This window comes from Bacillus rossius, chromosome 8 (genome assembly GCF_032445375.1).
Source record: "Bacillus rossius redtenbacheri isolate Brsri chromosome 8, Brsri_v3, whole genome shotgun sequence".
Lineage (NCBI taxonomy): Eukaryota > Metazoa > Arthropoda > Insecta > Phasmatodea > Bacillidae > Bacillus > Bacillus rossius.
Window position 1 is genome coordinate 35,999,866 of NC_086336.1, and position 27,927 is coordinate 36,027,792.

Consider the following 27,927-nt stretch of genomic DNA (forward strand, 5'->3'; position numbering starts at 1 on the left):
AACGACTGCTTGCGCGTCCTCTGGTTGCACCGCCTCCTGAGTTTGCGGAGTTGGGCGCGGCGTCGCGATGTTTTTGGTACGTCGGTGCGCCATCAGATCGTATTCTATGTCCCTGGCTCGGGCGAGGAAGTTTTCTAGTCCGTGCGAAACTACCCCGCGCAAGAATGGGCGTAGTTCGGGAGACACCAACTCTACGATGAAAGGGAGCATGTCGTCGGCGCGGCCCCCGAGTGAAAGGCGGCGGTAAAGCCGGAGTTTGCCATAAACAAACGCCTCCACGCTCTCCCCACTCTCTTGCGCGCGGCTGAACAGTTCACTGCGGCATTTGTTCTGGGTGCGCGCGTCGTTGAACCGAGCCTCCAACCGGCGTGAGAAGTCTTCCCAGCCCACATCGTATCCCCCCGCCTGAGACCACCAAGTGCGCGCTTCCCCTCGCAGCTGTCCGCTGACCCGCTCCGTCCAGTCTTCGGGCGCTGTGTGGTGCCGGGTTAGTTTCTCTTCACAGGCACTTAGGAATAAACGCAGGTCGTCGTGGGCGTGGCCCGTGAATTCTGGGAGAGTGACAGGTCCGCTAGGGGGGCGGTGCACTAAGGCCAGGGAGCCACTCTGTCGCCTACGTGCGCGTCCTTCGCACTCGACACATAGGTAAAGTCCGTCGCGGAAGTTTACAAACTCGAGTGCGTCAGCGCATGCGCGGTGCCTGATAGTCCCACACTGTTGACAATGTGCTACTTCGTCATGGCGGCCCGGACACCTGTTCGCGGCGCACAGAGGGCCTGTCGGGGCTCGGAGATTGCTCTCTGCCCTTAAGTGCGGAAACTGACATGTGCAGCACTTATGAGGGTACTCACCAACGCAGCTGTTGTTGGTGTATGGTTTTCCGCAGCGGTCGCAGGGCTCCTCCATGGCGATGGTTACGTCAGCTCCCGCGTACATGGCGTGGTTCGCGGCTGTCAGACCCGGACGACGGGTCGCGGCGTCGGTGGCGGGCGCGGACAGATCCGGGAGGGCGCTCCCTTCGCTATCGTCCGAGCGGTCTTGTCCGCACGTCCTCGCCCCGCGGATGTTTGCGCGGTCGCGGTCGGTGGTGAAATGTGTTACCTCGGCGATCCTCGGGCGTTCTCGCGCGCGCTCGGCGCGCGGGTGGAGGGGTGGTGTCCTGGAGGCTGCGCGCTGCTGGGGTGGGGGGTGCTGTGACCTTATTTCTCCAGCGGGTCCCGTTTTCCGGCGCCTGTCTGTCTAGTGATGCGCGCCTGAAGTCCTTTGTCCCTACCCTGCGAGTTATGCCGTTTTCACCTGCGTTTTTCACTGGTTTGCGCTGTACGTCTCTGGCAAGCTACATTTTTTTTTCTGATTTGCCTAAAATTTGGTAGCCACACTAGCTGGGCGCCATTTGTCGCCCTACCGGTCCCTGCTACGATGTTGCCGCTGCTGAGGGCGCCAACTAGCCTAAGTTTAGACCCTGTGGGCCAGTTCACAGGTAGAGCGGAGATCCTCGGGGTCGTGACGTCGCCACGTGGCTGGCAGGGAGCTGGATCGGTAGAGGTGGTGGTCCGGTGAGGGTAGAGCTGCTCAGTTCCCGGCGGAACTGTTCACTTGCGGGCGCGACACACAACTTGCCTGGTCCAGGTCTGAAGCTCGACTGCCTGCATTCCGCATCGCTGCGCGTCACCCGGAGCCCGCTTCCCGCAAAAACGTCCCAAGCGCAGCAGGACTCCTCAAGCCGCGAACTACCCCCCCCCACCCTAGTGAGGCGACGAGGGAACATAACGACCTGTGCGAGCGAAGGGAGCACTTGGAACGACGTCAGCATGTATAATCCTGTTATCAGACTTACCAACTTCTACACTATATATCAAGGAATAAGTAACTGCCAAAATGTAAAAAAATTTAATTTGAAGAAATACTCAAACTATAAACATAATATTACGTGAAATACAATAAAAAAATTATATAAATTACACCAAAATATTAAAACAGCTTTAAAAGAAAAAAATAGAGTTAACTAGTGTACATAAGGTCACAATGGAATTGCTTTTTATAATGTATAATGTTCAATCAGCTCAATAAGGTCAAGGTTTTTTTGTAGCAATTATTTACTGACTGATTTCAGTCGTTTAAGCAAACACAAATTCATAAACACATACTTAGTGTTTCAGGTTAATATTTTAGCAATGCCTTAGAATTATAACTTACAATGTGTGCAAAAACTTAAAGTATTAACTGTTTGATGAATGTTAACAAGATTGACAATATTTTAGTAAAACTCCTTGTCTAAATGCTTATTTGCAACATGAACATGAGAACACACATTCTCGTTACCAAGGTTATGTTTACACACCACTGTGACATCGTTCGGGCCTGTGGGCTTTTTAGCCCAATATGCCACCTCCCAAACAAACCCCACCCTCCATCCTTTTCTACCGATAGGGCTTAGGACCACGGCGGTGAGGCGTGTGTTTAAATAGCGCCACGGACTACGTCAAGAGGGTGCTGTAGAGGCAGTGCGCCACACCCCTTTAAATTAGTAATAGATATATTGTAAGTTTTATTTTTGCTTCCCCAGTGATGTGTGACGGCAGATCGGCCGGGAGGGTTTCTATGTACTTTAATTAATTCTCATTTTATTACAACATAAAGACGTTACCGAACATTCACGAGGTGAACCCGAAGTTCGCCGAAGCCAGACTATTTAGAATTAATAATAATTTGTTGTATTTTGTTTAATCATTTTTCGTCATGCAGGAAGTGTAACGTAGTTATTAAGAGTGTTTTATGTTTTACTTTTAGTTCCCCGTGGCACGTAATCTTAAATATAAGTAACGGTAATTGGTTTGGCTGGAAGATGTCATGTTAGGCCCGCGGAGCCCAAAGCTCACCCCAGTCCTTCGCCAGCACCGACCAAGAGCAGAAACATCAGCACCCCGGGGACCTCACCGCTTGTCTTCAGTGTTAAGTAGCTCTTTTCAACTTTTAATAATCTTAAATCTTTTCGTTCGTTAGTCCTCGTGGCTTCTCTTGGTCAGGGTGGACTGTTTAATTAATTACATAGTGACCATGGGTCTTTTACCGTGACTTAATTAATTGCATAGTGTGACCACGTGGTTGGGTCTCACCTCATTTAAACCGATTCGTGCCACGGGCGTTTTATAGTATAATCGAAGGTGTAGAGGATATAGTAATTATATAAACAAGAGCGTGTGATTTTATTTGGATTTGTTTATTGTTACCATGTGTTAACATCCTGAGTGTGACGGTGTGTGGGACGCCTTAAGAGCGTAGGCGCAAGGTGTGCCCGATGCTGAGAGCGGGTTAGGAGCAGTACTAGAAGTGGCTTTAGGGGGAATTAAAATCACATCTCACACAGGCGAACTCATGACCCTGACAAGAGTCTCTCCCAGGTCCGTGCCTCTTGCATGGTGGCGCCCTTAAAATAATCTGAGGACATTCAATAACGCGAAATCCCTCTTAATATAAAGGCAGTTAGGCCCCAGGCCATGTCAACTGGTGAGAACAGAAAGAATAGCTCACTTTTTTTTCTGTATTAAAACTATTATGTCCCTCGACACATATTTAGATTGCAGTTCCTCACTCCTGTATACAATCACCATGTACCAACGACCGACCCGCTGGCCGCCATCATTACACACTGTCCTCTATTTACACTCCAGGCCTACCAACCTAACTAGCCCACATTTCCTATATAACAAAAACATTGAGCTTTTTACATGATTTGTCTTTCAAGGGTATACTAATATATTTTTTAAACTGACATGAAGTGAAGTAAATTCTGAAAATATCCTACAATATGTTTAAACAGTTTTTGTTTTAAACATCTCAAGGGAGCAGGAGAAAATATTGCAGTGTAGGAAAGTGTAAAAAAAAAAAAAAAAAAATTATGCTGAGTACCATCTATTGGAATCACAGGAAAAGTGTTTTTTATTGCAGTAAAGGGTACTATTGAAAACCTATGAAACTTGCTGTTTTAAGTCATGGATCATTACCTTCTTGATGTATTCTGTGAATGCTGCCAAGGTGTACAGCTCCAATGCTTGGAAGGTGTACAGCTCCAGTGCTTGGAAGGTGTACAGCTCCAGTGCTTGGAAGACTCTGATCCCAGCTTCTGACACAGGGGTCTTTGCATTTTGTTTCATAGCACGTTCATCCACGATGTCACGCAAGTTCCTGTAGAGAAATGAATTGTTTTGATATTTTTTTGGACAGCAGTGGCAATAACTTGTTTATTCCTAATGCTCTCTGGTGTGTTTTTGTGCCTGGAAGTTTGTATTAATCCATTTTTACATTTCTTGAAGTTGCTCATCTTAAGCACTTAAGAGTTTGTGTGAACCTAAATATGCAATTGAATCCTGCATGAAAACGTGTGTGAAAATCAGGGGCGGCTCCAGGGAATGTCAAGCCGGGCAACTGCCCATGGCCCCGCACCGCTTTTTAGATTAGACGCACCTATAAATTCAAAATTTATTATGGTAAATTAGCAAAACCATTATCTAAAATAAGTTCCTGATTGGCTTAAAAATTCTTCTTTTATTCGTCAAATTTTCCTCAGGAGGGTCCCTGAACTTCCATTTTATATGTGATATTCCATACGCACCGGTCCCATGTTACGCTTCTCTCCTAAAAATTAGGGCCCCGCAAAAATAAATGGCCATGGCCCTGCAAAGTTTGGGGCCACCACTGGTGAGAAGTCATAAAAAATTGTGATACTAAAACCAATTGTTTTCAGGTGGAGATAAGAATATTATTTAAATTACTATTTGTCTTTTTTTTTTCTTATTTCCAGGGAGGCACAGCTATAAAGATGGGCCATTTCACAGTCCAGTTCCCGCCGTCGTTCGCCAACACACCCGTGCGGGACGTCTGGTCGTGGGACAGGAACCCTGTCAACCTGACGTGCCTGGCGGAGGCCATTCCTAATGCCACCATCACGTGGAGGCTGAATAACCGTGAACTCGAGCAGATCAGAGACAGGAACATTGTCCAGTTCGGGAACCAGTCGCTGAGCTACATCACAGTACGTATGCGTCCACATTTGTTCCATTTCATTCAGAATTGTTCTGTGTTGCATTTTGCTCTATTTTAGTAGATCGAAAATGGATGTCCTTTTTTTCCCCTGCCATTATTGTGTTCTAAGGGGGAAGTTAAAGACTGAAAGGTTTCACCTTGTTCTCTAGATTTTTTGGCCTTGATAATTTACTATATTTTGCCTCCATAAGGCATATTACATAGTTAAACGGAATGCTTAAAGTTGGACAAAAGCTGCAACAATTACATTACCATGTGAAACCATTCAGAATTAAATTAATGTTGCATTATTACTTGAACTGTAATACTGTTACCCTTAACTGAGGAAGTAAACTGTTCCTTTAGGGAAAGAACCCTGAACCTTTGGCTCACTCACTAGCCAGAAGTTTTAACCACTAACACAAAATGATACTTTCTTCTAAAGATGTTCATGATTTTAGTGCAGTATACCTTACAGATGTGCTTGGAAACTTAATCGACTTTTTTTTTTCAATCACGTACCAGGTGACTCCAGTTAGCGAGCAGTACTACGGAGCGTATTCTTGCCTCGCTAGGAACTTCCTTGGCAGAGCAGAAACCACCATCACGCTGAGACAAGCAAGGCCGCCTGCGGGAATACTGCAGTCCAAGTTGGATGTCGTAACTGGTAACTAGCATGCGTGATCGCGGGTGTAATTGGTTTTTATCTGGTAGGCAATTAATAAAAGGTTGTTGGCACTGTCTTAAATAGCAACATTTCTTACATAAATTTTGTGTTATTTTACAAGTTAAGTAATTACTGTAATATTTATGCCTTGCTGTTGATTACTGTAGACTCTAAAAAATATTTTAACTGTGTTGATACGTTACATAAGTGTAATGAAAAAAATTTTGCTGCATTGTATTTAATTTTTTTTATCTTACCAAAATATATTTATCATGGTTTTTTTCAGTTTGCAAAAAATCTACTTTCCTTCTAATCTTAATATTGTAATTAACGTAGGTATAAATAGAATTCACCATATATTTTACAAAATTTTTAACTTCTGTAGCATAATTAATTATTTTGAGCTATGTTTAACAAATTTCTTTTAGCAACAACGATTACATTTTCGTTCGTCGGCCCTGCGGAAACTGGGGGTCTGGATTTAAGGGCTTACGCTGTTCAGTACAAAGAGGAAAGACAAGATTGGAACAACGCTCTGAACAAGACATGGGGTTTTGGTAAGTCTGGAGTGTAAAATCTGTGAAATTTTGTTAGTTTAGCTTTAACTACATAGTAACAATGCATAGGAAATTGAATATTCATACATTCCATGGCCCTGTTAAATTATTTGCAAATTCTGACCATAGAGAATTGTGAATATTTGGTAAATAGAAGTCAAACTGTGAACTAATTTATTCAGACTGTAGAACAACTGACAGTTGTCCAAGTGATTCAGAATTTGCATGCCGACCTGTTTTGAACTTTTTTTTTAGAAATAATATAAGATTTATTATTTAAACAAATTTTGAGGTCATCTTTCAGTTGTAGTTTTAATATATTTAAGTACAGTTAGTATAATTAGTAAAATTTTTCTACTTGCAAACATTTACAGTTCACCAAAATGCTAAATGTATTTTATGATTTTTGGTAATAGTTCATAGTACTCAAAACCAAATTAATGTTATGGCTTTATAATTTTACATTAAAATAAAATTTGGAGTGATCTGACTTTGTTTGTCTTAAACTTCAATTCAGAAGAACAATATTGGTAAAGTCTATCCCTTTGTGTTTTTTTGAAGAAAGTGCTAAGTGGTTAATGTTTAAAATTTATTTGAATTTGATTTGTTTTTCAAAAGTTTACTCTAGTTTTTTAATTTTTTTTTTTTTTTTTGTTGTTGTTGTTTAGGAAGAACTTAATGGTTTACATCTTTAGACTCTCATGCTTGAGGTTTCCTTTCAGAGTCGCCGTACATACTGGAGGGTTTGAGACCCAAAACGACGTACAACTTCCGGTTTTCCGCCAAGAACGACGCTGGGTTCGGGCCCTGGGGGGCCCCTCAGCACCTGACCATGCCGGAGCGTTCGACTCCCGAAGAGCCAAAGTTCTTCCACGCTGCGATGGACGGTATTGTGCACTCTGCGTACTTCAACCAGTTCGAGCTGCAGTGGAGGATACCGCCGGACAACGGAGAGCCCATCGACGTGTATGACATTAAATACTGCCCGGTAAACAAGAGCCATTTTTTTGCCAGTGTATTGTCTTGTCTCTTAACTTACTTTAACATATTCATTAGAGCTGGGCGGGATCCCGATTTTTCGGGAAATTTCGGGAATGAATTTTTCCCGAAATTATTCGGGAAAGTAATATTTCCCGAAAATTTATATTGATAATTTTTCTGATAAAATCACTGCGTAACCTATCTTTAGGTGTCTTCGTAACGGAACATAAGTTTTCTGTGATGACAGTAGAACCTCATTTTTACGTACCTGAGATATACGAATTTGCGTAATTAACGTATTTTTTTTACTGGCACCGTTATTTTCCCTATAGTTTTAATGCATTATTTTCCCGTTTAATGCTAAGCATTTCCTGCAATTAATGTTGCATTAGCGCTCCATTTTATAGCTAACCGTGACACACGTTTAGACGGAACAATAAAAGTAAAGCGAATTGTGTAAACTGTATTTAGTTTACTTTACTACGTGCGTTGGTGGCCACGGCAATTTCTCAGCTTCGTTTGCCATTGTAAACATTTTTTTTTGTGCCACTTGCCAAGGTGTACCATACGGCCATGAGTAAAACGTTTGGTGATGTGAACGTTCAAAGTCTTGTAAATATGGCGTCTTCGTGCATGTTCGGTGATGTTCGTTTTAACAAATAAGAAATATTGCGGAAAGACGTTGGCGACACTGATGTATATTACATCGAAATGTATTTGAACGTTCATAATTTTGGTGTTTAGGGCAAACGACGGTGAAAGCAAAGATAGGCGTTGAGAGAAACTGTGGTGAAATGTTATTTCTAAATATTTACGTATCATAAAGTTTGTCACCGATGCTGTTCCACACACAAAGCCGAGCGCCAGAGATTCAGGTTCCTTTCTCTACAGAACAAGATATTCAATGTATTTTACTCCGGTTTTAAAAGCATTGTGATATTATCTGTGTTGGCGAGTATTTTAGTGTGAATTTTTTTACATAAGGTGTGTGTGTTTACGTACGTGAATTTCATCATGGAAAGTCGCCACACCAAATTAAAAACTCCTATCTGGTCTTTTTACCAAAAAATGCCAGATAATGTGTCTGCACAGTGTAAACAATGCAAAAAGGTTTTAAAAACCAATTTTGGTAGCACATCTGGGTTGCTTCGACATCTGATGCAACATCCAAATTTGAAAAAAGAACTTGAACAGATAGAAGCAACACGGAAAGGCGGAAATATTGGGGAAAAAACTTTAGAACCAACAAAGAAGCAACTTCGCTTAGACGAAGCTTACAAATGGCCTTCAACACATGAAAGGGCCATTTCACTGACGAACTGTATTGGGGAATGGATAGCTGATGCTATGTTGCCATACAGTACAGTGGAAAATCATAAATTTCAAAAAGTCCTTAAAATAGCTCAACCACTTTATTCAGTGCCATCTCGTAACACTTTTTCAAGAAGAGTAATACCTGAACTGTACAACAAAACAAAGGCAAAAATGTCTGAACATATTGCCAATGCAATAAGTTTATCCAAAATTGCTTCTTTATCATTCACTTGTGATTTGTGGACATCTGCTAGCAACGAAGCATTCATGTCGCTGACATGTCATTTTATTGAAGATTTTGACATGAAGAAGTACTGTTTAGGGTGTTACAGCTTTCCTGGTGGACACACTGGTGAAGCAATTAGTGAGAAACTAGTAGAGTGCTTCAATGAATGGGACTTAGAAAATGCAGGGGACAAAGTGGACATGTACATTGTGAGTGATAATGGACGAAACCTTAAGTTGGGACTTTCGCTATGCAAACTTAAGTTTACGCAGCTGCAGTGCTTTGCACATACACTGCAGCTTGTATTGCAAGATGCTGTTAAAGTAACATGTGAGATCAAAGAGGTACTGAAAAAGTCACGTTCTATTGTTGGACGATACAAACACAGTGCGCGAGCAACTGAACAGTTGCATCGAATTCAAGAAGAACTAGATCTGCCGGTACTAAACTTGATTCAAGACTGTCAGACAAGATGGAATTCAGAGTTTTTAATGCTGAAGAGATTGTTTGACAACAAGATACCTCTTTCTCGTCACTTACCAACACTGAACATGGACAATCTGCAGTTGAGTGAATGGAACCTTATTGGCTCTTACATTAATATATTGCAACCATTGTATGATGCTACAACCCAACTTTGTGGTGAACGTTCACCATCAGCATCAATGGTCATTCCGGTCATTTTTTCTCTAAAAAATTGTCTGAAGGCCTACATCAACACCAATGCAAAACAGGGATGGGAGTTTGCAAATGAGGTACTTCTGGCTCTCCAAGCACGATTTCCATGCTACGATCGAAAAGAGCCATACTATACTGCAATGTTAGTAGACCCGAGGTTTAAGGCTGTTGTAATTCCAACGGAAGAAAAACTTTTGGCACGTAACCACCTGGATAAAAAAGTAAAAGAAATCACACAGGCAACGGCACAACCAGGTATTGTTTAATTTATTTGTAGGCCTAGTTATTTTATTTATACAAAAGCCACTATAGCATTGTGTAAGAATGTGGTGTTTCTTTTTCTTTCAGTAACAACTGCAGGTACCAGTGAGTTGGCACAGAGTTCTACTTCTCTCTGGAGTGTTTTTGACGAACTTGCTGAGAGCGAATCAAGTAACCAGATCATGTCATCAGAAACTGATTGCTATTTCAGTATGCCTGTTATACAAAGAAGTGATGATCCCCTAAAGTGGTGGAGAGAAAAAGGAAAAGATGCGTTACCTAACGTGTGTAAAGTTGCAATGCAGTATTTAGGCATCCCTGCAACAGAAACAGCAAGTGAACGTGTGTTTTCTTCTGCTGGGAACATTGTATCCCCCAAGCGTATGTCCCTTACCTCAGAACATACAGAGGAACTGGTGTTCATACACGAAAATGGAGGCATTTCATAGTATTGTTTATTTTTTCAAAATTTTTATTTTAATACTATGGCTTTTAAAAGTTAAAATGATATGGTTTTGATAGCCCATTTTTTAAATAAATAAATTTGCTTGGATACAAATTGCACTTTTAAATAATTCCCGTTCCCGTCCCATTTCCCGAGGGAAATCATAGCTTCCCGCCCGAATTTTTCCCGAACCAAAATTACCTATCCCGTACAGCCCTAATATTCATCCTTCTGCCACTGTGTTAGTAAAAACATCATATATTATTTTCAAGTGACGTATGGGAAACTTGCACCTACTACTTTTAAGAACGTTGAATCTTGAGACAAGTTTCATGACTTTATTTGATGTACTGACAGCCTAGAAGTAATCAAATAAGAAAAAAAAATAGTTCTTCTTTTAATCTGTTTAGTTGCTGACCAATGAGGATAAAGGTGACATTTGGCTTAAGAACCTTCTCATTTGGTATTCTTCTGGTAGAACTGCCCTGTCGTATTTCGCTAGTCACAGCGCCAAGTCTCCTCATTGTGTGGTATAAATTTACTTTCTTGATGATATTATATACTTTTTTTTCATAATTTGCAGCATTGCCCTATCCATTCATTGAAGACACTTAAAAATTGTTGGTAATTATCTTGCACCAATTTTAAGTTCTGCACATTTGTTAATGAAATTTGAACAATTTCATTATCATTATTAATGTGTAAAACTTGTATGATTTTTGTTACCACAGTTCCGATAATTTGATAAACTGGGAGTTATAAATAATTGCAGCATTCACAATCCACATCTGACTTGGATGGCTGCCCAATTAATTCTGGAACGTTTTTCTTAATGGTTCCTTCACAAACAGCGAGTAATGAGTACATAAAACAAAATTTAACTAACCTTCATGTGGTTTAAAACTTCAGTCTATGCTTTTCTATTTTACCTTAGTGAAGCCACATTGTGTTTTAATTAAATTGTTATACAGTAGAATCTCGTTATAAAGTACATCAATAAAGCCTCAACTTTTATACTTATTAATGAAAGTACTTTATTCTGAAAATTTATATATTTACCTTTAAAACATAGTACGTATTTTTGAATTTTTAAAAATAAGGTGGTAGGGGATCAAATGTTACATTAGCTTGGAAGCAAATATTTGTAAAACAAGAATTTAAAAAAAATTACTGAACTTAATACAGTAGCCTAAATTCTAGGCCTACATATGCAAAATTTATATATGTTGAACACAAAATGGCAAATGGGTTAAATTATTTTGCAGATAAGTACATTTATTGGGATAGAATTCCCTGAAAATACTTACCTTAAATATTTGAAGAATCACTGGAGAAAGTTGTTTGTATAATACAGCATGTACAAAAAATTAATTTCAACATAAAAAAAAACCCAGATAAACAAGAAATTCCATAAAGTTTAGGTATGACCACTTTTTTTTATGGATTTTGATAGTTCTTCACATAAACACACTTCAAACAAGAGTTGGCCTTTCTTCTAAGCAAGAATAATGTATTATTCTTCTTGAAAAAATGAGAAATTTTAGTTTGCTTTGTGTGTTTTGTAAGTGTTTGTTGCACAAACTGTTCAACATTGTGCATGGATTCCATTACATAGATGGGAACATTTTCTGTTTTTGCAAGAAATGCTGAAATTTTTTCAAAGCACATCATGGCTTCTTTTGCAGTTACTGGCTCCTCTTCAACTTCATCTTCTGAAGATTCACTGACTGCTGCTTGCATCACTTCGTTTACTATTTCTGCATTAGTCAACTGTTGTGTAGTGTCGAACATTACAATCAATAGCTACATAGTCTTCAAAAGAAATTTTGTCTAGTTCGCAAAGTACTTGACACTTGCCAAAATTCTGGTGAGATATCATCACCAGCAACAGCATCACTTACAGACCTTGTGGTTGCCTGGTCCATAGAAAAACTATCACTGCTGTCATCACTTGTCTTTATGATGCCAGATTTCCTCCAACAATTGGCTATTGTCTCTTTCTTAACATTCTACCAACCACCTGTTATAAGTTGAATGGCTTGACGGACATTGACATTTGTAGGCAAATTACACCTGATGTTAATCAAAATTCTCTCAACGAGCTGCTTCCGAAAATGTACTTTTGCATTTTGGATGATGCCTTGATCTAAAGGCTGCAACACGGAAGTGCAGTTCGCAGGAAGAAATTCTAATGTTACATTTTCAAGTCGCACATCAACATTATCACAGTTGTCAACCAGAATGATGATCTTTCTGTTTCCTTTGCATTTCTTTATCATTCTCAACTAGCCATTTAGAAAATAAATCTTTTCACATCCATGCTTTTGTGTTGCTGACAGTCAGCTGGAAGTGATGCAACACCTTTAAAGCATCTTGGATTTTTGAATTTGCCAATGATTAAAGGACGTAACTTAGTGGTTCCAGTTGCAATGCAGCAGCATAATACTGTGACAACTTCTCTTTCGATTTCTTCCCACCTGTACACTTCTCTCCTTTGTATGCCATAGTTTTATTTGGTAGAAGTTTGTAAGAAAATGCTGTCTCATCGGCATTAAATATATCAGAATAGAACTCTAGAATTCCGTTCAATTTGTCGACTTTCCACTGCTCTGCAACTGCCGTATTAGCATATTTCTCTTCCCCAGACACAACGTTCCATGAAATTCCATGTTCACGAAATGGATGAAGCCAACCATAACTTGCCTGAAAATCTTTGATATCCATCAAGAAAGCAAAATTTTTTGCTCTAGCCTGCAACATGGGTCCTGTGATTGGAACTTTTTGTGCCCTCGTATCCTTCAGACAGTTGTTCAGCGCAATTTCCTGGTCCTTGTTATCTCCGAGGCGAAATCTCTTGCGACCAGCAGATAAAGATGACTGTTCGTACAGTTTAATAATTTTTTCGCGATCTTTTATTATTGTTGACAGTGTAGTGGGTACCAAAACAAACGACCGTGCCACATCTGCATTTATCCTGCCGTAGTCAACTTCTTTTAAAATTTACACTTTTTCCTTCTAAGTGAACTGCTTGTGTTTCTTTTTATCTTTTTGGCCAACCATCCTGATTAAAATATTCAATCAACAATATTGTTTGCCTCACGCCACGTCCAACGTAAACAAACCTCGCATCCATAGATAACCATAGCGCCGCACTAGTAGCGCGCGTCGCGAGCATGGCTGTGCCAGGCAACATTCCGACCTTCATGGCAAAACAATTAAAGCGTGTCGGCCATGTTGTGACACCAAATAGTTCAAAACTCAACCTGCATAAATTAACATTATTGGATTTTCTATTTCGTATATGTTAAAATATAATTTTTATTTAACGTTTGTATCTGCGTTAATTAAAACTTTAAAACGTGCTCTACAAATAACCAAAAGATGGCGCAGCTAGAAACAATTGTGTTGAAGAATGGCGAGACAGCAGTCAATGTTTAGATTGTCTCGTGCACTAAAGTGTGTGATCCATGGAGGAGGAAGAATGGTGCTTTATACTGTACTATGATTCTATGAATCGTTGAGATAGTGTTTTACGTTTTATACTTGTTAATGATTCTTGAAAGTGAAAAAATTAACCATAATGTACATTTATATTAAAGAACCCCTGGGCAAACACAGTAAAAATTATGTAAAATTTTCCTGATAACTGGAAAATAATGGTCGTTGTATTGAAAGGTAGGATACGTTTTTAATGTTAAAGTGAAATATTTTTACTTTGTTTACATTGGTGTTTTGAACGGGAATTTAAAATCATAAGTTGAACTGAAAGATACGTTATTCTGAAGTATGTTGTAACGGAATGTCACTGTATACGGAACATAACCTCTCTTTTTTTAACTCTCATATTTTTAGCTTGTTTTCATTTGTTTGTTGATGACCCGTTAGTTGCTTATTTAAACATGAATTTACTAATGGAGGCTGGAAAATTTAATTATTTAATATGTAATGATATAAAATAAGATTATTTAATAATAGATAACTGAAATATATTGATTCACAAACAACGAAGTTTCAAAATATGAATTTAAAATGTGCAAAATTGCGAGTCTTCGTACATGCTTACAATTCAAGAACGGGAATTAACATCTTAACACATGCAGCGACGAAAATTTACGGTACCAAACATTTATAAGGAAATGCATTTCATGTGGTCTCTTTGCACGGGAAACAGTAAAGGTAATTCACGTTATGTGAAGTACTATATTATTATTTGGTTATTATTTTTTATTCTATTTTAAAAACTTTATGTATGTTAATAAAATAAATTTGTGTGTCATGACATAAAGAACATTTCATTGCAGTTAAATTAAGCAGTAGGTATTTTCCGTTGTTTGTAGTGGTAGCCATTGTCTAAATAATGTAGGTTTGTGTAATCAAACTTTATTGTGCTGGTGATATATTTATTTACAATGTATTAGATTCAAGAACGTTATTAAAACTTTCGATGATTTAAGTTTTATATGTACAGCTGGCACACACAGCTAAGAAATGATGTGAGTTCAAAGTATGTAGTAGTATGAAAGTGAAAAGGGTACGTGTGGGTTTTTTTTTTATGACAGGCACTTTCATTTTTCAATAATATCGGCCAAAAATGAACAAGTGGATCGTGAATCTGCAGTAACACCAGTTCAACTAAATATCGGCAAAATCAGCTTCTGCCGATTTGTATCGGCACAGCTCTAATATTCAGTTATGTCCCAATTTTTTTTTAAAGAGGATATATTATTTGATTACTTACTTTTTCTGGTAATGATAATTTCTTTATATTTACAAGCCACACAAAACTATTTTTAAATTAATGCTAAAAGAATTTCAATCTATTGCATCATCAGCGTGAAATGTCCAGTTATGGAAATTGCAGTGTAACTATTAAAACTAAACTTGCAAAATTATTTCTTTTATTATAATGTGCACAGGACTTAATCTTTTTCATTGCATGGGTATGTGACTGATTGCGCTGCAAGTGTCGATGATTGTTTCACAAGAGGTGTTTGGTTCAAGGCTCGCCGAGTGAACGACGTCTGGACCGAAAGTGGAGAATGCAAGTCCGTGGAGAGGAAGTTCGAGGACAGCACGTCGTTTCTGCTGTCTGGTTTGCAGTCGGATACTTACTACAAGGTGGAGCTCAGAGCCCACAATAACATTGGATACAGCAAACCAGGACAGATTGTCATCAAGACTGCTATGGGTGAGTGAACTACATGATATGGGTGTGCCATCTTAAACTTAAATGTTGTTTTGAACTGTGACCTTCCTGTTTATCATTTGAAGTTACTATAAAAATTATCAAGTGCATGAAAGCACAAGGTCAATCTAATAATAAAAATTGTTTATTTAAATTATTGTTAATTATAATTTTTTTTACTTAAATTATTTCACAGTGAAATCTCATTAAAAAGTAAATAAAAAAAACTCAGTAAATTTTGGAGCTTAGTAATGGAAGAAAATGTTATTAAATGTACTGTTATTAAATTAAATGTGAAACACAGTGATCTGAAAATTTATATATAAATTATAAAGTGATAAATCCTTTACTGTGAATACTCTTGTGGCCCTAATATACGTACAGTCAATATAACGTATGAAAACATCGTTCCCTTAAATTGCAGGCATAACTAACTCGGTGGGCACAATATAAAAAGTAGGGATTTTGTCATCAATACTCATATTTTCTCGGTAGTAGGTACATATTTACTTCACAATAGAACTTATTATTGATGTTTTTTTAATACACTTATGTAACAGTTTTATATCATTACTAATTTACAATTAAAATTTGAATATTAATTAAGCTTGTTTACAAGGTTACTGTCTTTTTTACAGTTAAAAGTAGGAGTAGAAACAGCTAATGCATAAACTACTGCAAGAAGTTAATGGAAGATCGATAGGAACCAAAAGACACCACCTTGGTTTCTACGGTTTTAGGCAAAATAATGTTCTTCAAACTATGACTTAAAAATTACAAACTAGTTTTATTAGTCTTGCATTAAAAATCCACACTACGTAAAATATTCTTCTCACATTTAAAAAGTTTAACATTATGCCCGTTATGTTTTTGAAGAAAGAGAAATAACACAAAATAGTATCTTATGGTTTTGATACTTTTATTTCCTCCGGTTGTTCCTACCTGTTGAGGATGCAGCATTTCAGTGGTGTAAGTGACAATGTTTTTTCTTTACGGAATATATAAAGACTGGCTGTGTGCATGATGAGGAAGTACTTTATCATTTTTGAAGAATTGCCAAAATTGCTGATACAACTGACATTTATTTATAAATAAAAGCCTAAACACAAATTTCCATATTTCTAACTTCAAAATGACAAACTTCCGAACAAACTTTCATCCATTATTTAAAGCCATAAGGGGATGAATTTAAAAAAATTATATTCTTATATTAATATGTACTAGTTGCTTAACAAATTTTTTGCAATGAATATTTGAATAGCTAACTTACATTGAAATATACAGTTGGTAGATATAAATACTGTAGGTAGGTACTGTAGGCTATTAAGCAGTCAACATTATAAGAGTTAAAAAAAAAAAAAGATACATTATGTATGTTTGTGCCACTTTTTTCTGTTAGTTGAGCTTAGAAGAAAATTGCAAAAAAAAAATTGCTGATTACTTGACTCTAAAATACATGAGTTATTACGTACTCGACTCAACATTAAAATATGCTACTTGTGCACCTATCATTATTATTGCCACAAAATTGAAAATCTAAACGCTGTCCATCTCTGCATGAAGTATGACATGGCAAAATGTTTTTGCTGCTGCAATGACACCATTCACAATTGTCAATTATATTGCACGAAGAAAAAATTAAAGAAATTGTAGAACACCACACCTAAAGGGAAAAAATGTTCTTTTTCACATTCCTACTAGATTTTTTCCATGTTTTCTTAAGTTTTTTAATATGTATGAATATCAGTTTAATTATTCTCATAAAAAAATTTTCTCATAACAATATACTTAATGTATCCATCCATTCTAGTGTTTGAAATCTATAGATCTAACCAATTACAACATTGTGACACTGGCAAAACCCCTCGAGATAACCACTTTAAAGGAAGTGTCAAATTTTTTGGTGCAATCAAATACTTAATAATGAGAATTTCACTGTAGTAAAGTACTTTGTAAAGAATTTCCACTGTAGTATATTTACATATGAAAATAATAAAGCTTTGTATTTTATTTATATTAGTTAACTTTTCAGTTCAGCTATATTAAATATTTCTGTGCTACATATTTCATTTACTTGGCATGGTAGGTAGAAACTAATGTAATTAATTTAAGTAAATTTGTATGAAAATTTCAAACTGTGTAAAAAGTTAATGTATTTGGAAGCTTTCCAGGAATCAGAATACACATTCAAATTCGTATAAATGTTTATATCCAACTGTCGCCCAGCATTTTAATTACAAAATAAATTGTTTGAAACAAATGATCTTAAAATTACCATTTGAGATCTCTAAAAAATTTGAATGATATAAAACATTTAAATCCTGAATGAAGGAAAGAAAAACACAAGAAAGTATTGCCGGGAGTTGTAAGCAAGCAGTTTAGTGGTCACATTTCTCTCAAATTTTGACCTGCACCTAATTAAATATAAGTGTTTCATTGCTTAACATCTTTGTGTTTCCAATGAAAAATGTAAATCAGTCATTTGGTGACATGTTGATAATGAGGCTGCTGGGTTTCGTGTATGGCAGTGTTTTATCATTTATATTTTCATTTATGCATTATCATTTTATCATTAAAATCCTTACATATTTAAATTTAATTACTAAAGCCATTATTTGTTGGTTTAATTAGTACTAAAGTAGACTTCCGACTCGGTAGACAACAGATGTGCCATGGCATACAGTTAGCCATACAAAGGGGGAAGAGATGCGCGTGCAGGTCTGACTATGGTGTGTAAAGGAGGACCAAATGTTTTTATGTCCTGCATATGCCGCTGTGCCGTGCCGTTGTCGCCCGGCCACAGACCGGGCCGTGATGAACTCAAGTCTAGCCAGTGGCAGGGAACTTGCATAAACACTAGCCATGTCTGCCTGTTTGTGTGCCGGTATCTGTATGTGCGCTAGCACCTGCAGTTGGAATCATTGTGGAATCATGGCTTCCAAGTGTGAGCGTAATGCATCGTGTTCAAGTATTTGAGACAAAACTAAAGTACATATTATGGCGTGCAGATTGTCATGAAGGCCACACTTATGTTGGTCACTTTTTAGTTTTAAGCAAGTCAACTGTGCACACAATCATATGAAATAAGGACTCTATTAAACGTTCACATAAGTTTGATGCTGTTGGTTGTACTAGCGGGAATATATCTGACATTAGATACCGGAACAGAAATGAACAGATGATTCACATGGAAAAGGTTGTTAAATCAATGGAAAAAAAATTGGTTGTCTGAAAAGTTGGTTTATGGATGGTAGTTTAACGTGACGTCATAACCAAACATTGATGAAATGATTGCATACTTTTATTAATAAAATTGATTCATTTTTATTGAATTATCACTATTTTTTATGGATACAAAGAAGGAGTGAAATGAAATCTACAATTTAATTGATAAATTTACTTTTATTTGCACTCATTAATTCAAATGTTTATTACTTTAACGAAGAGATTATTTTAACTATAACTTTTATACATGTTTGCTATTTAACTTCTTCCAATCTGTGTTATTTCGTTAAGGATAGGACGATGATAGGAAAAGTAGGAAACGAATGGGAGTGTTTCAAGTTTAATGTGCCTTGAAAAAGTCAAATCGATGGTTGTTCCAATTGAGTGGAAGAGAGATATATGTGGCGCAAGCGTACAATGATCGTAACGGGACAATGTGCGTTATGGGACACTTTTTTGTGCATGCAGCATAGATTTATTAGACGTCATGGCAAAAAAAATCCGGGTCTTGACAGGATTGGTATGAAGCAAGCGGTGTTATGCAAATACACACTTTAATGTTTGAAAAATTAAAATATCCAAACAGTAATATCGGTTTCACTGTTGCTAAAAGATGGTTTGTAAAGTTCGTGGAAAGGATGCATCGTAAGTTGTCACACCCAGGTGGTACATAACCACCTATCTCCCGTTATGCAGTGTTGTGTTTGTCATACAAAGTATCCGATGGTAGGCTTATAGAGATAAATGGTGTGAAATATTAATCTTTGAGTGTTATTCTGAACATTTATTTTACGTAAAGAATATTTTCCTACACTGTTTGGAACACATTAAGTAAATTATAAATTAAATTAGCCTTGCTATTTATGGAGAGAAATGCTTCAGAATACACAATTTTGAATAACAAACAATTTTAGAAATGTATTAGTTGTGCATAGTGAGGGATTGGTGTAATCATTACGACATCAATCTGGTTGATATGTGGTTTTTCATAAAATTTTGTTTACTAATTAGCAGTACCTTATTGAAATAGTTTATTAATTTTACTCGGTGTGTCAGCCTTAATGATAAAATAATAGCTAATTAATAAAAAAGTGTAATATTTTTCTTGGGGCCTCAGACAAGATTTTTTCACAATCCAGTAAGTAAAATGAGATCTTTCCACAGTGTTCAGAATTTAAGGGTTGTTATGTTTTGAAATGTAGATCATTTCTGAAGTAAGGAAAAAGTCAATCTTCGTAACTTACAAAAAACTTGAACCTTAATGAGTGAATGTATACCTATATTGTTAAAAAAAGACGTGAATGATAATGCACACCATGAGAACATAATCGGTAATGTGTTCCCATTTTTACACATACCAGAAATATTAATTTTTGCTCTGAGCTTGACAATAGTTACCATGCTAATCTTAATTAGAGGCTGACCTAGGTCAGGCCAATCCTACTTTTGGATGTCCCCTCTGCTGAAAAATAATTACCGTATTTACTCGCACTTAGGTCGCGGAAATTTAACAGATTTGATGGGGAAAAAATGAAGTGCGACCTATATGTGAAAAAATTTTTTTTTAATTTTTGGGAATTTTTTTTTTTGCAATATTTTGCTTTAAAATGTGAAAAAGAAGTTTGTATAGGTATAGGCAAATTTATTTACAATGTACACATACAGCGAAACCCCTTATTTACGTTACCGTTATTTACGTTTTCCCGTTATTTGCACTATATTCTTCAGGTCCCGTTTAGTTCCCATTTACTCCAATACAATACTTTCACGCGAATTACATCTCAAAAATCGAATCCATCCCGCTATTTACGTCATGTAACAACCATAAACAACCAGAAAATACCGTGGGTACTTTAAGAGTAGAAAAGATTAGCTAGTAGGCCTAAAAACATCGTGAAAAACTTAACGTTTATAGTCAGCAATGAACATTTTAAATCGCAAAATATATGTACATATTTTATAACATGAAAAGTTGCTTTTATTTCCAAACATGTAATAATTTAAGCCTAGGCGTGTAAAAGTCCGAGTAATTATAGCAGGAGACAATCTAAAATGCACGAGGGAAAAACGTAAACTCATGAATGTATAAACGTGGCTGATTGTTAAGTTCTGATACTGTATTTATGTCACAACTTAGCCGTGTTACATCTCACTCCTACCGACTAGCTCAGAATTATTTCTAGGAGTGAGGATGCACATACATATTACACTTTCAAAATAAAGGGCGCCAGGAACTTCCTCTGTTCCAATATTCCTGGTATGTTAGGCTAACCAGTTGAAATAATGTCTCTCGGACACGATGGATGTTTACAGATTATTTATTCAATGTTCCACACGGTCATGGTCAATGTGGCCGCCATCTTGCCGCTCTGAACATAGTACAGAGTTATCACAAACATTTATCTTCACACGATTCTACTCAAACAAAATACGTTAGCTGGCTGAGGTACCCTATCGAAACTGATTGCAATATAATAATTCTTATTAAATCCCGTGGTTACATATGCACACACGGTACAATGTCCAAGGACTACGTCCTTGGAACGACGACTACTTAGAATAAAGAGTCTCGTTGCGGGCGTTACCTACGACTGTGGCCGAATAAATTCTAATTGAAAAGTCCAAAAGTTCAAAAAAGGTTAAATATTACATAGGTGATGCCCAGACCACAGCCGCGAAGTTCTCCATACTCACATCATTTGTTAAATTGTGAGCCCCTGCCCAAACGTGACCGCCATGGTACCTCGCCAGACAAAGACTGAAGTTCCGAGGCGACGCAGTTGCCTTCTCCAGGATAGGCAGCTGCGTGACCTCTCAGCCAATCACAGCCGCTCTTTTTACCAGAGGGACTATGACGACTGGTGACGACATATTAAGCCAATAACATAATTCATATTTGAAAGGGCCAGCCAATCCAGGCGCATGGCAACAGCATTACTACGCATTTCTCAAGTCCAACCTTTTCTGTCTCTCTCGCACGCCGGACGCGTCTGGCGCCAAGGTGTCGCAACTCGGAACAGCTATTGCATCAGCCCAGATCACCCACAAAGCACTGGCCATGTTATAACATTTACTTGATTTAAATTATATTACCATACATTTGTATCAATATGAAAAACTAAGCAATACTCACAACTTGCATTCAAACTCCAAAAACGTCATTTCTCATGCCCATATTTCAATTATTCAGTCTAGGGACTTTCTTACTTTACAGAAACATAATTATAATTTACATTAAAAAGCATGAAACCATATTAATTATGTCTGCCGACGGTGTAACAACCACCTGCCTGCTTCTTCAGAAAGTTTTCAAATCTGCTCTTTAAATCATATAAGAATTTATCCATTTCAAACAATAAAACTACATGTCACAAAATTCTTAAGTGTAATCCTCCGATTTCTGAAAAACAATCTTACCAGCCTTATTTAAAATACATACGTTAAATCACCTAAAACGTGGTTACAAAACTGAGCAAGTAAAAACAAAACCTAAGGGCTCATTCCATACATCTTAATTAAATATTAAATAAACTGAATTGCTTTTAATTACATGTCCATTCCTACACTAAATCATGCTCACATGAGCATAAAAAATATCTCTTATCATGAAGAAACATTATTATTGAAATTATGAATAAATACCGTTATTAATTATTATCTAGAGAAAAAAAAAAAGAAAGCGAACAATTGGGAAGGGCAGTAGCCTGCAATGCTACAGCCGAAATACTGGTACGAGATAAACTTCACAAGATAAAATGAGCGGAGTCTTGGTAACTGTTTTATACGTATTTTATAATTTCGGAAGTATTGTACAGTTGACGCATATTTTTTAAACTAACAATTTATTCCTGGGGATCGTAATTAATTAATTATTGGTATCAAGACATCAAGATGAACGTAAACTTGAACATGTCACGGCAGCGAGAAAACTGGTACATATACCAATAAACTGGTATTAGAACTGGACAAAACTGGTACACGGGAGGTGGAGCTTATATTTTTTTCCGCTAAGCTCGCGTCTATTGGCTGGCTGCTGATGGGCGGAGCATAGAGTGAGTTGTACTGCGCATGCACAGCTCAGTGAACAAAGAGCCAGCCGGCGTGCCGTAACAGCAGCTGACCGAGTACAATGACCTTTCTCCGCGCACGGCGCGCTTTTGACGGTAAATTTCCATCAATTTGCGGCCCTTTTTTTAAATTTTTTTACTGTGGTGCAATGCGTATGTGTAATGAATTACCGGTGCTACCTATATGAGGGGAATCTTAAATACCAAATTCAAGACCTCAAATTATGGGTGCGACCTATCTGCGATGGCGACCTATATGCGAGTAAATACAGTAGTTTATTTTTCTTCTGAATCAGAAGTACTTTTACTATCTCATTTTCATAAATCCACTTTTCTACTTCCTTCATCACCACAAATTATTCTCTCATAACCTATATTGGCTTGTTGCCGCGTAGTTGTTTGTTGGGCATTGTGTACAACTCTTGAGGTCATAATTACTTACAGAAGAGTTTTTCTTTATTGTTTTGGAATGCGATATGCAGATATGTGTGTTTCTGACACAATCACAAATTACAGGTAGATAATTGTAAATTATACGGAAAACTAAAACGAAAAAGTCAGTTTTGTGCAACGTGTCTATTGTCTAAACAAACCTACTAGTGTGGTATCATGCCACCAGAGTGCATAGAGGTAAATAAAGTATCCAAAATGGATGTTATTCTCTTGTCTCCATTTATTCGTGAATATAACTAGGAAAGTATTAACATCTATGACACAACTAAGGTTAACATTACATTTAAAAAGGAAAATATTTTGAAGTGTAAACAAGCACACCAACATGAGAGATAAATATTTGTATTGTATATTCCCTTAGATTTTTTTTTCCTTCTGAATTGTAGACATTTAGAAGTAATGGAATCCTCTCTGATTCAGTCGTCATATTCTTTTCTTTGTAGGTTGGTTATCCTGCAAATATTCTGTTTAAATTTTTCTCCAATTTAACGGATAAAAAAAGTATGGTAATTGATTTTACTGCAATTTATTAAATAAAGATGATCAAGACACGTGATTACTCAACATAAATTATTTTTAGGTTCTATTGTCTGTGAAGTATGTATATTTATTCAATATTGCTATTTGTTATGTTAGTCTACTAGAATTTTTCTTGGTGCACAGAACCAGGCTAGCCTATGTTTTCGTGAGGGGTTTTTATGAATAAAACCTCAGCCTCTGGGTTTATACGTAAACTGGTACTTAATAGAAGCCATTTAATAAAAAATTCCAGTTTTAATTTTTATTTCTGCTGATACTATGGTGTGAACAACCTGGACACTACATATGTAACGGGATAATCTGGAATTTGCTGTCTGTCCCAAAGTGTCTCGTACCTTGCTTGTGTTTAGTAACTGTTCATGTTTTCTGCTACTGTGAAATGCGTGTTAATATATTTTTTTTCTTGTCCTTCCTGCCCTCCCTCATCCTTATCCTGGCATTTTTTTTTTGGTCATTTGTTTAGATCCGAGTTCTCGAGGTAATTATGGTGAACAGTCGTCTTCCACAGCCAAAGCCACCACTTCAAAGTGCAGTGTTCTCTTATCTGTTCTTCCCTTTGTCTACCTTTTGCTACGACCCCAACACTAAGGACCTCTTAAGTCTAGTTATGTATATATTAATTTAATGTGTGTGTTTTGTGGGAAAAGGGTCAACTGGATTTGTGCGTAGGAAATTTATTACGTTTTGTGAACGTCATGAATCTTAAGGTTTGTGAATCTGCGTGTTGCTAGGACAGTACTGGATGCCATCTCGTATTCCGTTGCTGAGGTTTTTTTTCCTGTATGTTCTGAATTTGTGGACATGTTGTTCATACTTTCTTATAGCACTTTTAACTGAGAGGAGTCTAAATAAATGAGAAATGGATTCCGTACAAATTGCTGTGTGGACTTCCAATAAGAATCTCCTAAAGAGAGTGTGACTTGAAAGTTACTTTGTGAGAGTAACAACATGCAAGTTACATCACATAACAAACTTGTTCTTTGATGTCAGTGTAGTCAACTGAATTTTTTTTTTATGTGTGTGCTACTGTTCAGTTTTTTGAAAATTTAAGCTATATGGATTTCAACAAACTGTGTAATCATAGATCTTTTATTTGATTATTTGTTGCTCAAATCTTAGAAAGTAATTTTTTTATTTGTTAAAGCCACACAGTGTTAGTTGGAAGGAAATATTTCTGGGATTAACCTACTTTATTGATTTACCACACAACCAGTTTATACTTAGTTTAAAAAAAAAAAAAAGCTTTTCTTCCAATTATTTAAGTTTTTTAAATTTTGGTTAAAGATTTTGACCATGGTTGGTTGTAAATTGTTTATTTGCATTGTGTATGTATTTTTTATTTTCAGCATCTACAGTTATATAAAATTTGCTCTTCGGAAAATACTTGCTGAAATACTTTGTTGGTTGCTATTTGTGAGATATTCTAGTGTTGATTATCAAAAGATAGTTCACATAGAATATAGTAAAAAATTATTGTTTATTTTTGGTTATCTTAGTAATTTACATACATATTTGTAACCATTCCCATTTAGATGTTATGCTATTATAGATTTCTTGGATGCTGAGAATACAAATTATTCCTTCAATGAAATTGATTTGAATTTGTTTTGAATTCCTTGCTACTGCATGTGTTCGATAGAGGAAGAATAAATATTTTTACTGTTTTATGCTCTGATTTCCATTAATTATGTTTTAATATTTTGCTGTTTTTTTTAATTAGGTATGTAATTAGTTGTGTGACAAGGGCCCGGTTCAGTATTTTGAAATATATCTAGTCACACAGTTAATTTCAAGGTGTGAATTCACTTTGTTAAAATTAAAATAACTCTTAATAAAAATTGTTTTTTTGTATTTGAACTGCATTTAATTTACTAAACATAAAAACAAAACATCTTAGCAGCAAAATTTTTTGAATAATGTTTTAGCTTTTGTAGAGTGTTTGGTTTAGAAATATTTAAGTAACCTATTAATATTTGTATTTTGGCTAGATTTTGTATTGCTTTCCAATTACATACTTCATGGGTTGTAAAGCATAAGTCCACATCTAATGTGTACCGACAAACTACGGATTAAATGTGAAGGTATTTTAAAGTATTGTTTTTTGTAATGCTTTTAGTGTAAAAAAGTGTAAAATAACTAATTCCAGTAGTAAAATGGTGACAGTTGTACAGATGCTTGAACTTGCGGAATCCAAAACATGTCGTTTACTTCGCCTACTTCGCCATGTCGTTTACTTTCCAACGTGTGGTGCAAAATAAAGTGATAGACCGAAAGAAAAAAAGTACATGTGTATCCAACACTTGAAGAGGAACCAAATGAGGTTTGCATTAGTGACAAATATGCTGTGCATCAATGCAAAGTGTAAAATTAACTGCACTAGGTTATTGTCTCTTGGGAACAAGAATGTTGGCAGAAATGTGGTAGTGTTCAGAAGGAGAGTGTGTTGATGCCTACTTGTCACAACTTCCATGTAAAGTGATCAGTAGTCGGAGCCAAAAATGTTAATGTGTAAATAATACTGTGTAAGTACTACTTGTTCACTTCCCTGTATGAACGTGAGAAGTGTGTGTGTATGTGTGTGTGCATAGATGCAGTTTCGTCTTGGATGAAAGTTAAAACAGGTATCTTTGAAGTGTCATGCTGGGACAAATTGTGATTTCTGTGCATTTATGGCAAAAAAAAATATTTTTCGTACCAACCATAGCCATCATGAGAGTAATGCTTTACGAAAAGGAATGACTATAAGATTATCATAAATCTGTTCACATAAATTGAACTGAACAATTCTTTTCATTCTGAATTAAATCAATCTGTGGAATTTGTCTGCTAGCGGTTACATCAGATTTTACATTATGGGAAAATAAACTTTTGTTCTCATTAAGTACCATCTTGGCCTGCTTTATATATTTAAAATATGATTGTATTACATTATATGTTTTAGTTACATTATATCATTTACATCTACTATTTTTAGAACTGACCCAATCAGATTTATTTTTCCTTAATTTGGCTTCTATTTTTTCACAAAATTAAAAGATGTCAAGTCATGTGTTACTGAGAAATTCTTTATTTGAGTTCATTTAGAGTAATGTTAGCTGTACATCTTATGAGATGTTCTTTCATGTTTTCCCAATGGTAGATAAAATGCCACCAGATACAGCCGGGGCAGAGAGGGGAGGGGTGTTGGATGGAAAGGCATGGAGGAATAAACTTCACTAGATGGGCAGGAGTAGCATCAGGCAAGCTGGAAAACTGGCTGAGATGTCTGAACCCTAATTCCAGCCGTGTTGGGCATCCACTTGTGCTGTCAGTGTTGAAACAAACATTACACCTTCACTTCTCGCACATAGCAGAAAACTAGTGGAATCCTCCACCTGGTTTAGTTGAAATGTATAGTTTATTAACTTTCTATTCTATTTTAAATACTCGGTTTACTCTGTTAATTTGTGATAGTATTGAACAAAAAGAATTTTCCTGGTAGATTTTCCATTAAAAATTATATATATATATATAGTTACGATTCACCTGCGGGTTCGTAAAGGATAGCCCAATTAATAGATTTTATTTCACACACACAGTTTTATTTACTACCACTACTTGACACAAATAATCTTCAAAATTAGCAAATAATTAATTACACTTAAAGAAATGTCAATTCCCCAGTCACTCGTTTCACACACCTCGCTGGGCCGCACTTCCGGCGCAACTCTCGTTGCAGCACCCCTCGTGGGTCTCCGCCGCGGGACTCCGTCGCCGCACTCCGCCGCCGCACTCCGCCGCCGCCGTCACACCCTTCGCCGAGATCCCACTCGACGATTCGCTCGCCACTTCACTCGGGACTCCGCCGCGCCCGCGACTCTATCGCCCGGAAACTCCCGACTCCACTGAACTCACTCACTCCCTGCCCTGGAACCTTCGTCCAAGGACTTCGCCACTCTGCCGCACCTGCGGCACTATCGCCCGGAAACTCCGCCGCGGGAGAACTCCCCACTGACCTCCCAACTCACTCTGACTCTGACTCTAAGGTCGGCCCAACCTCCTTAAATAGCCCTTGGGTTCCCATCCAGAACAATCGGGCATGTCTCCGAGATATCGCGCGACCTTCGCCGTCGAAATGCCCAGAAACGCATCGTGAGTCCTCGAAGGACGCGGTGGCTGCTCTAAGAACGCCGATAAAGGCGTCTGAGTCATTTTATTCCGCAGTGCGGCCTCTTTTAAGTAACCCGATCTGAGGCAGGTGCGCGCTGCAACGGTCAGGATGTAGCGAGATAGTATGACACGAGATACCAGGGAGAGGATGCGGGTG

General features: G+C 37.3%; 1 protein-coding gene across 1 annotated transcript in view; it reads left to right on the forward strand.

Annotated features, from left to right (window-relative positions):
- The window catches only part of LOC134534733 (fasciclin-2-like), a 108,136-nt gene that overhangs the window by 32,233 nt on the left and 47,976 nt on the right, over positions 1-27,927 (forward strand). Inside the window, exons 3-8 of the mRNA XM_063373235.1 lie at positions 4,802-5,032; positions 5,548-5,689; positions 6,118-6,246; positions 6,969-7,234; positions 15,153-15,339; positions 24,085-24,099. Of these exons, the coding sequence (XP_063229305.1) occupies positions 4,802-5,032; positions 5,548-5,689; positions 6,118-6,246; positions 6,969-7,234; positions 15,153-15,339; positions 24,085-24,099 (970 nt within the window). The remainder of the gene's footprint in view (positions 1-4,801; positions 5,033-5,547; positions 5,690-6,117; positions 6,247-6,968; positions 7,235-15,152; positions 15,340-24,084; positions 24,100-27,927) is intronic.